The sequence below is a fragment of the Lithobates pipiens genome, unplaced genomic scaffold (assembly GCF_037356315.1).
Source record: "Lithobates pipiens isolate NorthernLeopardFrog02 unplaced genomic scaffold, aLitPip1_a1.2 Scaffold_19, whole genome shotgun sequence".
Taxonomy (NCBI): Eukaryota; Metazoa; Chordata; class Amphibia; order Anura; family Ranidae; genus Lithobates; species Lithobates pipiens.
The window spans coordinates 75,521,246-75,535,431 of NW_027507764.1; the positions used below are offsets into that span (position 1 = coordinate 75,521,246).

A 14,186-nucleotide genomic window follows, 5' to 3' on the forward strand; every position below is an offset into this window, starting at 1 on the left:
GTGATGTCACGGGGGATTTCCATTCGTCGAGAGCGATCGCGAGGGGGTGGCCATGAATGAATGGCCGCCCCCTCATCCCGGATCGCTCTCGAAGGAATGCCGACCGCCGCAGGCACGGGGGGGGGGCCCGATCGGGCCCCCCACCCGCGGGCAGGCAGGGACTTATAACAATTATGCAAAAAAAGCCGCGCTTATGGAATAGGCTGCAATCGAACAGTGATATATATAAATGTTTATGTACCCCCAGATTCTTTTTCTCTTAATAGTTAATTTCGCAAAAAATTGTAATTTGTTTTTATGAGGTTGCTGCCTCCCTGAAAACCAAAGGCTGCATTCAACAACCTGGGTTTGGAAATTGAATAATTGTTGTGGGCTGTTGGCGCTACCTCAGGCTGGTGTTCAATCCGAACCTGCCTTAACCGTTTATTATCCCTAAAGGCTATGTGTATATATATATCCTTAATCCAACCAAATGTGACTATACACCACTTCTATTATTTACCACATATAAATTCACTGGTTTCAAAAGAGCTGAAAAACAAAAGCCATACCCAAACCACAGAAAATCAGATACTAAATAATATTCACACTATTCTGTGATGGTGAAAAAAATCCCTATATATATGGGAAGTATAACATCTATACTTCCACTGTACGTGTACAATCCTTGTGCTAATTGTTAAATTATTATACTATAAAGGCCCCCAAGCCTTAATAGCTAAATTTATGTGTACCACCAAAACCTAAAAAATGCAACCTTATTCAAAACCAAAAAAATCCTTATAAACAAAAAAACAAAAAACAAAAAACAGAAAATGTGAAAAAATAAATGTGAACATATACAAAATCATATATATAGTCCAAAGATAGTCTTTCTTCAAGTATTCCCAGAAGTACAATTATTCTGCTTCAAGTGACAGAAAGGTGACTTTTGTGATTATGCCTGTTTACTGGTGACTTCCGTGCTTTTCCCCCTCAAGGGTCCCCACTCACCGAATCCACGCACCCCCTAGGGGGTTACACGCCTGTAATCTGTGTTCCACTTTATTGAGGATCCCACTGCTTGGCTCTGTCTTCAACAGGTCCTCTCCAGGGTTTTTTAAAAGAGATGGGAGAAAAAACTCCTTTGTCCGCCAGTAGTTCCTCAAAATGAAAAAAATCCACTCATGGTGTAGTATTTTGGTTTACTAAATACTTAAGTTGGGGGGAAGGGGAGCAGGCTACAAAAAAATTTTTTTTACTTAAAAAAAGAAAAATTTCCTTTATAAGTATGTATATATGGTGGGAGACTGGTAACCACTTAAAACATGCTTTATTGCAGGAAAATTATTACAAAAAATATATAATTAAAAAGCTTTTCCATATGCCACAGAGATTTCTGCACAACACTTTGTACAAAAAAGTCTTTTTAGAATTTCCACAACATTGCAATCTATAACAGTTGCACTGCAAAAAAATTCTTTATCCTTATATATGTATAGCAGTCATACACTTCAGAAGATATAAGAAATCAAAAAATTCAAAAAGACTGGCAATAATAAAAATAGAAATAAAAATAAAAAATAAAAATATAAAAAATATATATAAAAAATTTTTTTGTATAAGAAAGCAACAATACAGTCCTACTTTATATACTTATGTATAGCAGCGCTGTACTCCGTCATATGAGGCCTATACCCCTAAGTATACACCCTCCTTCTATGGTTAGGGAGCTCTGATCTCTCTTTAGGGGGTACCGTTTTCCAGGCTCTATAAGGCTACTCATATGCTGAGATTAGTATTGTTTAGCTTTTAGATGTTGGGCATCTTTGCACAAATATAAGCAGAAAAAATGCTCAGAGGGATTTTCGCAAACCGGAGTGCTGTTTTTGCATCGTGGCCTTTGCATTTTTTCTGCTTATATTTGTACAAAGATGCCCAACATCTAAAAGCTAAACAATACTAATCTCAGCATATGAGTAGCCTTATAGAGCCTGGAAAACGGTACCCCCTAAAGAGAGATCAGAGCTCCCTAACCATAGAAGGAGGGTGTATACTTAGGGGTATAGGCCTCATATGACGGAGTACAGCGCTGCTATACATAAGTATATAAAGTAGGACTGTATTGTTGCTTTCTTATACAAAAAAATTTTTTATATATATTTTTTATATTTTTATTTTTTATTTTTATTTCTATTTTTATTATTGCCAGTCTTTTTGAATTTTTTGATTTCTTATATCTTCTGAAGTGTATGACTGCTATACATATATAAGGATAAAGAATTTTTTTGCAGTGCAACTGTTATAGATTGCAATGTTGTGGAAATTCTAAAAAGACTTTTTTGTACAAAGTGTTGTGCAGAAATCTCTGTGGCATATGGAAAAGCTTTTTAATTATATATTTTTTGTAATAATTTTCCTGCAATAAAGCATGTTTTAAGTGGTTACCAGTCTCCCACCATATATACATACTTATAAAGGAAATTTTTCTTTTTTTAAGTAAAAAAAATTTTTTTGTAGCCTGCTCCCCTTCCCCCCAACTTAAGTATTTAGTAAACCAAAATACTACACCATGAGTGGATTTTTTTCATTTTGAGGAACTACTGGCGGACAAAGGAGTTTTTTCTCCCATCTCTTTTAAAAAACCCTGGAGAGGACCTGTTGAAGACAGAGCCAAGCAGTGGGATCCTCAATAAAGTGGAACACAGATTACAGGCGTGTAACCCCCTAGGGGGTGCGTGGATTCGGTGAGTGGGGACCCTTGAGGGGGAAAAGCACGGAAGTCACCAGTAAACAGGCATAATCACAAAAGTCACCTTTCTGTCACTTGAAGCAGAATAATTGTACTTCTGGGAATACTTGAAGAAAGACTATCTTTGGACTATATATATGATTTTGTATATGTTCACATTTATTTTTTCACATTTTCTGTTTTTTGTTTTTTGTTTTTTTGTTTATAAGGATTTTTTTGGTTTTGAATAAGGTTGCATTTTTTAGGTTTTGGTGGTACACATAAATTTAGCTATTAAGGCTTGGGGGCCTTTATAGTATAATAATTTAACAATTAGCACAAGGATTGTACACGTACAGTGGAAGTATAGATGTTATACTTCCCATATATATAGGGATTTTTTTCACCATCACAGAATAGTGTGAATATTATTTAGTATCTGATTTTCTGTGGTTTGGGTATGGCTTTTGTTTTTCAGCTCTTTTGAAACCAGTGAATTTATATGTGGTAATTAATAGAAGTGGTGTATAGTCACATTTGGTTGGATTAAGGATATATATATACACATAGCCTTTAGGGATAATAAACGGTTAAGGCAGGTTCGGATTGAACACCAGCCTGAGGTAGCGCCAACAGCCCACAACAATTATTCAGGCAGGGACTTATATATACGCCCATATGCCTGCCCGTGCCATTCTGCCGACGTATATCGTCGTGCGGCGGTCGGCAAGTGGTTAAAGAGGAAGTAAACCCTGATGGGTTTTACTTCCTTCCTTTGCCCCTGCAAACTAAAAGCATAATGTGCTAGTATGCACCTCATACTAGCACATTATGTGACACTTACCTGCAAGCAAAGCTGCTGCAGGCCGCATCCATCTTCGCCCCTATTCCTTCCGGTGCTGTGGATTCTGGCTCTGTGTCTGGCTGGAGCCACACAACGTCACTCGCGCGCGGGAGCTGCCAGTCACTGCACTCGCTCGTGAAGAAATGGCACGGGGGGCTGTTTCTTCACAGCGCATGCGCCGATAACATCAATGGAGCACGTTTAGGAGCTATTCATATTACCTACAGGTAAGTCTTATCATAAGCTTACCTGTAGGTAAAAATCACAAAGCGGGCTTTCCTACAGCTTTAACTGTATCTGAGCACCACAAACTGAAAACACTATTTAATCCATTTTTTATATTCAAATCAATCTCCCCATCCATCCATGTCTCCATTCTTGTTTTTGTTGAGCAATCACTTTGAAAATCTCTAACTGCAGCCATGTTGAGTATGGGCAGATGATTCATGTAGTGTTTACTTCCTGGAATCCATCTAGCCTTGGCTCAGGCATGCAGACAGGAGGGCGTGCTTAGCTGAGAAAGTCCCTCTTCCTCCAGGTGAAAAAAAAAAAAAGCCAATGAAGACTCCCAGGACATCATTTTGACATCATTTTGGCCTAGGCTAGAAACCAGGAAGCAACTGAAGAAATGTAAAAAAAAGTTTAAAACATGTAAATATATTATACCTTCCTATCTATTTACTATCGCTAGCTACATAAGGATTAAGAATAGTTCATGTTGATTGAGAGAGTTTAGTTTCGCTTTGAGTGCGTCCAGGGCAGCCTGATGTAATTAGGGCCCAGCCTGTAAGTGCTGCATAATAATAATAGTAATCACAATATAATAATAATAATGATCATAACAATAATGATAATGAATTAATAACATATCACACTTTCATTTCTGCAGGTTACCATCAAAGGAACTATTTTCAGCGAAGTCTTCTCTGAGTACCTTGCCATAGATGACGTTTCATTCAGCGAAGGATGCATACCTGCTAATGGTGGGTGCTTCCTATTATTCTGTTGTGATAACTATATAAAAATAAAAAATAAATTGCTAGAGTTTTTTCTTAAAGAGGAACTGCAGTCTACTCACATCATTTGTAATAAAACATCTTTGCCATTCTGAAGCTTCCCTCCAACCACTTTGCATATTATTTTATATATGCTTTGATTCTGTACTTGCCAAATATGCTGCAGAAATCTCCCTCCACTAAGTCTGGCTGCAGCCATTTTAACTGTGGGCAGCTGAAGCTGCTACCTGTTTACTTCCTGGATTTACACAGACACACAGAGGCTCACCTCCAGCTCTGCAGCTCTCATTGGTCCTCTTATGACTCATCCCCCCCACTTCCTGGCAAACTCTCACACGAGTTAGACAGAGAGCTGTACATGATGTCATAAGCCTAGGCTAATGACCAGACAAGAGGCAGGAATTGGGCTGTATAAGGTACTTACTATCTGAAAAAAAATGCTTTACTATCCAAAGATAAAAAACAACAAGGGCAGAAGATTTAATAGATGGAAAGTTGAAAAAATGACTGAAGGTCCGCTTTAATGACAAGACCATTTTATTGCTATTCACCACTGTTCTACTTTTAACTGGCAATTCATCAGTCATGCAATGCTGTATGCAAATGAAATGTATACAATTCTTTGTGCTTTCTTTTGGTGGTATTTAATCATCACTGGGTTTTTTATTTTTTATTACATAAAAGCAAAAAAAGATGAAAATTTGGAATCCCCCCCCCAATATTTTCTACTTTCTGTTATAAAACATATCCAATAAGATCAAATTTCTTTGAAATTGTAGGCCAAAATGTATTCCGCTACATGTCGCAAGCATACCTCCCAACTGTTTGAGATGGGAATGAGGGACACCTATCAGCAAACGTATGCAGGCAGACGACACACCCCTGGCCACTTCCCCTTGAGGCTGGGTTCACACTGCTGAGGGGGGAGATCCGGATGTGATTCGCACCGCAAATCACATCCGATCTCCATAGCGATGCGAGTTCAGCCATACAGATAGTATGGCTGAATTCGCATCGCTCCCGCAGCAAACTCGCACGGGACCCTTTTTTTGGTCCGCAACAGAATCGGATCGCATGGGTGTTCACACCATGTGATCCGATTCCTGTGCGAGTCGGCAGATCGCACTGCGATATGCGGACGGATCTGGGGGTGTCATTAACATATCATTGACACTCCCAGCCGTCCGCATAGGGCAGTGTGAACTGCCGGCGGGAGTAATGCGATGCGGGAAAACGCCGCGGATTCGCGGCGTTCCCGCATCGCAGCGGTGTGAACCCGGCCTAAAGGAGAATTGTACAAAAAAACAAGATTGGTCAAAGTGCTTTTTTTTCCACCATTACCATTTACGACTATTCTTTTATCTTGGCTTTTGGAATTTACAAATGCAGCAATTTAGAAATCAGATGAAAGGTTTAGCACTGGAAAACACTTTTTCATAGATAAAAAGACCAAATGAGGAGGAATGAAGGACAGAGGGACATTGCTCCAAATCAGGGACAGTCCCTCGAAATCAGGGACCGTTGGGAGCGATGGTCACAAGTGCTGGCAGAGATCAGGGCTGATCCTGCTAACTCTGCATTTTTGGGGACACTATATTATTGGGGATGACTGTTTTCTATAGTTCTGACCGTGACCAGCATACAGACCTGGGCAGACACTATACTAGTAATGGCGGTGATCAGCGACATATAGTGTGACTATGATAGTGTGATGGGCAATTAGGGACTGGTGCTAACTGGCACTGGCTGGGAAGGACGCTAACTGTCTCTAATAGACACTATCTGACCCGGTTAGTGGCTCTAATACAGTGATCAGTGAAAATACTGTACACTGTCACTGTACTAATGACACTGGCTGGGTGACAGGGGTAATACAGGATATGCAGGATACAGGATAATACATTTTGTTTTTGGGTTTAATACCACTTTAAGGCTCTGTGTCCTTTTTTTAAATTCAGTAATAATGTGAAGCTTTGCTTTCTATGTTCTCCCAAGAGCTGCCTTGAACTGATAAAGTCAAATTAGTATCACTGACCAGTCTATGGCTGCCAGCCTGACATCGAAGATTAGATTAAAGAAGCAACATTGCGTTTATCCTGCGTGAGTTTTTAATTGGTTGAGATAAATAATCCATATTTACAGCAATATCGATCCCAGGCACCACTCGTGGTAGTGAAATTTTGTGAGAACATATTGGCAATTAGATTACAGTCTGTATAATCCTCCTTGGTATTTATATAAGCCATGTATATTCTTTATTGGTTGTACCAGTAGGCTTCTAATTACTTGCATTAACTTTCATTCAATTGAATTCATGACATTTATTGCATTTGACATGCAATGTTACAAAGTAATGACACTCCTATCCTCCGATCTGTGTTCATTCCCAATGCTTGTAACAGAAGTGGATACCATATCTCCCAGCTGTCTCTCTTTTGGATCCAATTCCATTTCTATCAATTTCCTGTACAACTGTCTTTTTTTTTAATGTTGGACGTAACATACTTCAAAGGTACATCAAAGAGACCCTGTCACCTACCAAAGCATTGCAATCTGTGTTCATTTTGGCAGCAAATTCCGATTTTGTTTTAGTCTAAAGCCTCATACACACGATCGGATTTTCCGATGGGAATTGTGTGATGACAGGCTGTTGGCGGAAAATCCAACCATGTGTTCGGACAAACATTGTCGGATTTTGTTGTATGGCAGGCTTTAAAATTTTCTGCTGACAAATGTGTGTTGTTGGATTTTCCGAGCATGTGTACACAAGTCTGTCAGACAAAAGTCCAAAGTACAAACACGCATGCTCGGAAGCACGGATGAGCCAGAAGCAGTCGGTCTTGTAAACTAGCGTTCGTAATGGAGAGTTTAAATTTGTGACGGGGCAAATTATGAAATCTCAAAATTCTGCGCACAATTCTCTTCTTCTTTAATGGGATAATAATGAAGCCGCTTTGCTGGTGATACTGATAGCGTTATTGCAAATTAATTTTCAAAGGCTTTTTTTTCAAGTGATATCAAGAATATTATTATGCTTATTGTTGGGTTTTTTTTTGGTGCAAGTTACCACAACACCATTATCCCGTCGTTTTTAAGAACAAAGATACAACTATGTTGGTGTCCCTTGTTAATTTTACATTGTAATTTTTTTTTATGTAACTGCCTACTCCCAAACTGTCATTTGAAACAAAACACACAGCCAAGTATTATTCTATAAAAAAAAAAATTATAGTGCAGTACAAAAAGAAAACAAATACAACTAGCCATGCTATCTGCCAATAGAACATAACCAAAAATTGCATTCTATGCATCCAAAAATATAGAAAATATATCAAATCTAATCATTATTCAACTAAAAAATAAAATAAAAGCCTCATGCATGTGTCTGGCTTCTTAATATAGGGGGTCAACAATGACAAGAGTTGGTGAAAGCAGGGGTCTGTCATCCGGAGATAATTCAGAAAATCATCCAGATTATTCTCCTGGAGCTCCCGCAGCAAAGGCATATGACATAATTGGTCACGATTAATAAAGCAAGAAATCCTCCTCCTCCTGTTCCTGGAATGGACTTGGGTCAAAGCAATAACTCCAAGGCCAATAATAAATAACACATTATCTTCTCCGATTCCACAACATGGATGGACCAATGGCTGTTCAGAAATAGCTTCCACCAAATCATTTAGATATGTATATAAAATGAAACAATAAATATATCAATAAAACTGCCACCAATTCATCCAAATAAAAAAAAACTCCAAAGGATTTGCTGCAAAACAGATAAGCAGCAGGTTACCCCTGAGGATGTACATTAGCACAAAACGCAATGGGCGGAGCCTTTGGGATGACATAATTGAACTTGAACAGTGGCCATACATCAGATCACTGTGATTCTGCTCGCTATTCAAAAACTCACTGCAATCGTGGCAAAACACTCCACACGTGTTTGGGCGCCATTTATTCTTAATTGCACCTCAAACATCATGCAGTTTTGCCACGTTTGGTGTGGAAAACCACATTACGTGAAGCTTTTTGCCTAAAAGAAGCTCCCGCTTCTTTTTTGATGACAAGCTTCACGTCATTTGGTTTGCTGCGATTTCCGCACAACACTGTTGTGTGACAATTGTGGCAAAACCTCACTATGTTTGAGGTGCTATTAAAAATAAATGGCACCCAAAAATGGCCGGAGCATTTTGCCACCATTGCAGTTTTGGAATAGTTGGCGGATTGTGCCCTCAATCCCAAATTTCCAGATGTGAATGGGGCATAATGGTTTGGGATGCAGAATTGGCCAGAGTCCATAAAGGAATTGGTAAAGTAAAAAGTTGTGATAGCGCTGCCCAATAGTGAACAATCAAACTCCTGTGCTATAAAATTGCTATAAACATTGATGAATTGAAAAATACATAAACACTTTAGGTAAATAAAGTCCCAATAGTCCACATATAAAGTGCTCTTCATATTTCAATATATTTCAATATGTGCTCCACCATATAACAAGGTGAAATGCTTTTTCACCTCAGGACAAGACCCTCAAAAGGGCAAACACAGCATAATGGCAATCAATCCTGTAAACCAGATAATGGGTCCTCTGCTCACTTCCTCCTCTGATGATGGAACCTCCCCAGCTGAGATAACTACACAGAACTCTCATGATAAAAGGAAACAATCTCCAATAGTGCAGTATCGTGGTTAAAATGCATAATGCAGCGTACACACGACTAGACTTTCCGGCAGACTAGGTCCGACGGTCTTCCCGACAGACTTTTGGTGGAGTTCTGACGGACTTCGGAACAAATGGACTTGCCCACACACAAACGGACTAAGTCTGCTCGAAAGTCAGTTTGTTTTGAACATGATGACGTAAGACAAGACTAAAAAAGGAAGTTCGATAGCCAGTAGCCAATAGCTTCCTTTGCGTCGTATTTGGTCCGTCGGACCAGCATATAGACGAACAGTTTTGCCAATAGGAATTGAGTCCGTCGGACAGATTTGAAACATGTTCTATTTCTAGGTCCGTCAGATTTTTTAAATGAAAAATGATCGGATTAGCCCACACATGATCGGAATGTCCGACGGACTGATTCCGTTGGACCTAGACTGCCGGAAAGTCTGGTCGTGTGTATGAGGCATAAGAAACTACCAGCCAAGCTTAAGGAAATGCACTCACATTTATTCCATTAAAAACAATATGATATAATAGGGTTTCACAGCATCCAGATCAAGTAATGATACACGTCACATGGCTCCCCCTTCACACGTTACACCACTCTCTCATGTGGCTTCTTCAGAAGATGTCACATGGGAGAGTGGTGTAACATGTAAAGGGGGAGCCAGGGGGCATGTATCATTGCTTGTCTTTAAGAGGCGGAAGTGAGCAGAGGACAAACTATCTGGTGTACAGGAATGAAGACCATTATGCTGTGTTGGCCCTTTTGAAGGACTTGTCTGAAAGCTGTTAAAGGGAACTTCAAAACTACTCAGGAAAGGAAAACTTTTAAAGAATGATAATTCTACAAGACACAAAGACTAAATGTGGACCACGGTTTTCTAAATCACTATCCAACTGTTTTTTTTGGTCACCTCTGTGAGTCTTCTCCCCTTCCAGTCCACAGCCCTCTCATGTCCTTATCTAACTATCGAAGTTTAGTTACCATTGCTCTGCATGTTTCTACCTCAGAGATTTATTTTTCAACAGGCTGATAAAACTTTTGTTTATTAGTACTTCTTGGACCTTGAAGAAGGAGTTACACCTCAAAAGCTTGTCCTTGTTCCACAAGCCCTGCCGGAATTATTATTTCCATGCACTGCACTAATGGTGGCCAACAAGCCCGAAACTGAAGTATGTAGTTTGGAATATATTATGATATTATTAATAATTATTTTATATTATTATTAATATAATAATCTCTTAAATTAGTCAACCTCACCAAAACCTGCTTCCAAGCACTGCACTAATGATGGCCAACAAGTCCAAAACTGCTGTAAGCAAGTTAGAGTATATTATGATATTATTATTTTTATTATAATACAGTATATACAGTATCTGACAAAAGTGAGTACACCTCTCACATTCTTATAAATATTTTATTATATCTTCATGTGACAACACTGAAGAAATGACACTTTGCTACAATGTAAAGTAGTGAGTGTACAGCTTGTATAACAGTGTAAATTTTCTGTCCCCTCCAAAAAATTAAACACACCATTAATGTCTAAACCGCTGGCAAAAAAAGTGAGTACACCCCTAAGTGAAAATGTCCAAATTGGGCCCAAATAGCCATTTTCCCTCCCTCTGTCATGTGACTTATTAGTGTTACAAGGTCTCAGGTGTGAATGGGGAGCAGGTATGTTACATTTTGTGTTATCACTCTCATACTGGTCACTGGAAGTTTCACCATGGCACCTTATGGCAAGAACTCTCTGAGGATCTGAAAAAAAAGAATTTTTGCTCTACATAAAGATGGCATAGGCTATAATAAGATTGCCAAGACCCTGAAACTGAGCAGCAGCACGGTGGCCAAGACCATACAGCGGTTTAACAGGACAGGTTCCACTCAGAACAGGCTTCGCAATGGTCAACCAATTAGTTGAGTGCACATGCTCAGCATCATATCCAGAGGTTGTCTTTGGGAAATAGACATATGAGTGCTTCCAGTATTACTGCAGAGATGGAAGGGGTGGGGGGGGGGGGGGGGTCAGACTGTCGGTGCTCTGACCATACGCCACACACTGCATTAAATTGGTTTGCATGGCTGTTGTCCCAGAAGGAAGCCTCTTCTAAAGATGATGCACAAGAAAGCCTGCAAACAGTTTGCTGAAGACAAGCAGACTAAGGACATGGATTACTGGAACTATATCCTGTGGTCTGATGAGACCAAGATAAACTTATTTCGTTCAGATGATGTCCATCATGTGTGGCGACAACCAGGTGAGGAGTACAAAGACAAGTGTGTCTGTAATACAGTGAAACATGGTGGTGGGAGTGTCATGGTCTGGGGCTGCATGAGTGCTGCTGGCACTGGTGAGCTACAGTTCATTGAGGGAACAATGAATGCCAACCTGTACTGTGGCATACTGAAGCAAAGCATGATCCCTTCAGAGATTGGGCCGCGGGGCAGTATTCTAACATGATAACGACCCTGAACACACCTCCAAGACAACCACTGCCTTGCTAAAGAAGCTTAGGGTAAAGGTGATGGACTGACCCTCAGCTTACCCTCAGCTTCTTAAGCAAGGCAGTGGTTGTCTTGGAGGTGTGTTTGGGGTTGTTATCATGTTGGAATATTGCCCTTCAGCCCAGTCTCCGAAGGGAGGTGATCATGCTTTGCTTTAGTATGTCACAGCACATGTTGGCATTCATGGTTCCCTCAATGAACTGTAGCTCCCCAGTGTCGGCAGCACTCATGCAGCCCGAGACATGACACTCCCACCACCATGCTTGACTGTAGGCAAGACACACTTGTCTTTGTACTCCTTACCTGGTCGCCGCCACATACGCTTGACACCATCTGAACCAAATAAGTTTATCTTGGTCTCCTCAGACCACAGTACATGGTTCCAGTAATCCATGTCCTTAATCTGCTTGTCTTCAGCAAACTGGCAGAAAAAGCGCCTTGAGATGATTTGGTTCGCATATGTAGCGCTATACAAGTTACTCATTCATTCATTCATTCAACTGTTTGTGGGCTTTCTTGTGCATCATCTTCCTTCTGCGACGACAGCCATGCAGACCAATTTGATGCAGTGTGCGGCGTATAGTCTGAGCACTGACAGGCTGACCCCCCACCCCTTCAACTTCTGCAGCAATGCTGGCAGCACTCATACATCTATTTCCCAAAGACAACCTCTGGATTTGACACTGAGCAAGTGCAATGAACTTCTTTGGTCGACCATGATGAGGCCTGTTCTGATTGGAACCTGTCCTGTTAAACCACTGTATGGTCTTGGCCACCATGCTGCAGCTCAGTTTCAGGGTCTTGGCGATCTTCTTATAGCCTAGGCCATCTTTATGTAGAGCAACAATTCTTTTTTTTCCGATCCTCAGAGAGTTCTTTGTTATGAGGTGCCATGTTGAACTTCCAGTGACCAGTATGAGAGAGTGAGAGCGATAACACCAAATTTAACACACCTGCTCCCCATTCACACCTGAGACCTTGTAACACAACGAATCACATGACACCGTGTAGGGAAAATAGCTAGTTGGGGCCAATTTGGACATTTTTACTTAGGGGTGTACTCACTTTTGTTGTCAGTGGTTTAGACATTAATGGCTGTGTGTTGAGTTATTTTGAGGGGACAGCAAATTTACACTGTTATACAAGCTGTACACTTAAGATTTTACATTGTAGGAAAGTGTAATTTCTTCGGTGTTGTCACATGAAAAGGTATTATAAAATATACTGATATATATGTAGCGGTGGCTCCTGAAGAGCACACGCTATTCCTTTTTTCAAAGTTATGCCTGAACTGCAGTTTGGTTTGGGTACAATTGTCTAAATTTAGACTTCAGCATCAGTCTGACTGGGCTGTGAGATGTTCAGCCTGGCCACAGGGGGCACTGTCTCTTCTGGCAGGCATGGAACTATGGTCTGGTTAGGTGCTTAAGTTACTCTCTCTCTGAGCCCGCCCAGTGGCAGTGATGTACTGACTTCATGGTCCTGGTCCTCCTGACCAGCCCCCGGGAAGGCTATGGCCTGGGGTGCGGATCCACCCAATTTTGATATCTCGGGGCTGGCTAGCCCGAGGCATGTAAACGAAAGGAGGATTCTGAGTTGGTTGGGTGCCATCTCCGGTTTGGGAGAGACCCAGTGACTTCAAGCATTCCAGGGGAGGACTCTTCAGAAGAAGACCACGTACAGGTTGGGTTCTTATTAAGAGCCTGGAAGGGCTGAAGTACCCAAGAGAATCCGGTCTCATGGATATCGCCGGGCTGGTTGAGGGATCCGGGTATCCTACGAGTGTTCTTCAAGTTTGGTTTCCCTACGTGTTCTACAACAACGTCTGTGGCAGAGACTTCCTGAGTAAGCACCTTGTTGGCTGCTAGGCCTTGTGAGAGAGGGACTGTCCAACTTGAGTGAACATCCAGTTGCAAATGGCTATTCTCTGGATGCAGTCAAAGTAAGCAAGTTCTTCAACCTTTTTGACTTTGACACTAATGCCGCGTACACACGTAGCAGACTATCCGGCGGACTTAGTCTGACGGACTTCCCGTCGGACTGTCCGCCGGACTTTCCGAACGAGCTACTTGCCCACACACGGCACTTTTTCAGCGGACTAATACGGCGTACTAAGTCCACCGGACTATCCGCCGTACTTTTGAAATGAACGGACTCGCCCACACACGCAGAGGAAAGTCCGCTCATTTTGAGCGCGTCTCCAGGTAGCCAGGGCCAGCGAAGGAGGCGTTGCTGGCCCCGTCACCTGGTATGGACTTAAAGGGGAACCCCAACGCCCAAAAAATCGGCGTGGGGGCCCCCCCCAGGTCCACATCAGACCCTTGTCCGAGCACGCTACCCGGCCGGCCAGGAAACCAACCGGCCAGGAACCAACGGCCAGGGTTGTCCGGAAGAGGCCCTTGTCCTCTTCAACATGGGGACAAGGTGCTTTGGGGTGGGGG

At 41.4% G+C, this 14,186-nt stretch overlaps 1 protein-coding gene across 1 annotated transcript in view; it reads left to right on the forward strand.

Moving 5' to 3' along the window:
* The window catches only part of MALRD1 (MAM and LDL receptor class A domain containing 1), a 696,170-nt gene that overhangs the window by 66,181 nt on the left and 615,803 nt on the right, over window positions 1-14,186 (forward strand). Inside the window, exon 5 of the mRNA XM_077490931.1 lies at window positions 4,444-4,537. Within this exon, the coding sequence (XP_077347057.1) occupies window positions 4,444-4,537 (94 nt within the window). The remainder of the gene's footprint in view (window positions 1-4,443; window positions 4,538-14,186) is intronic.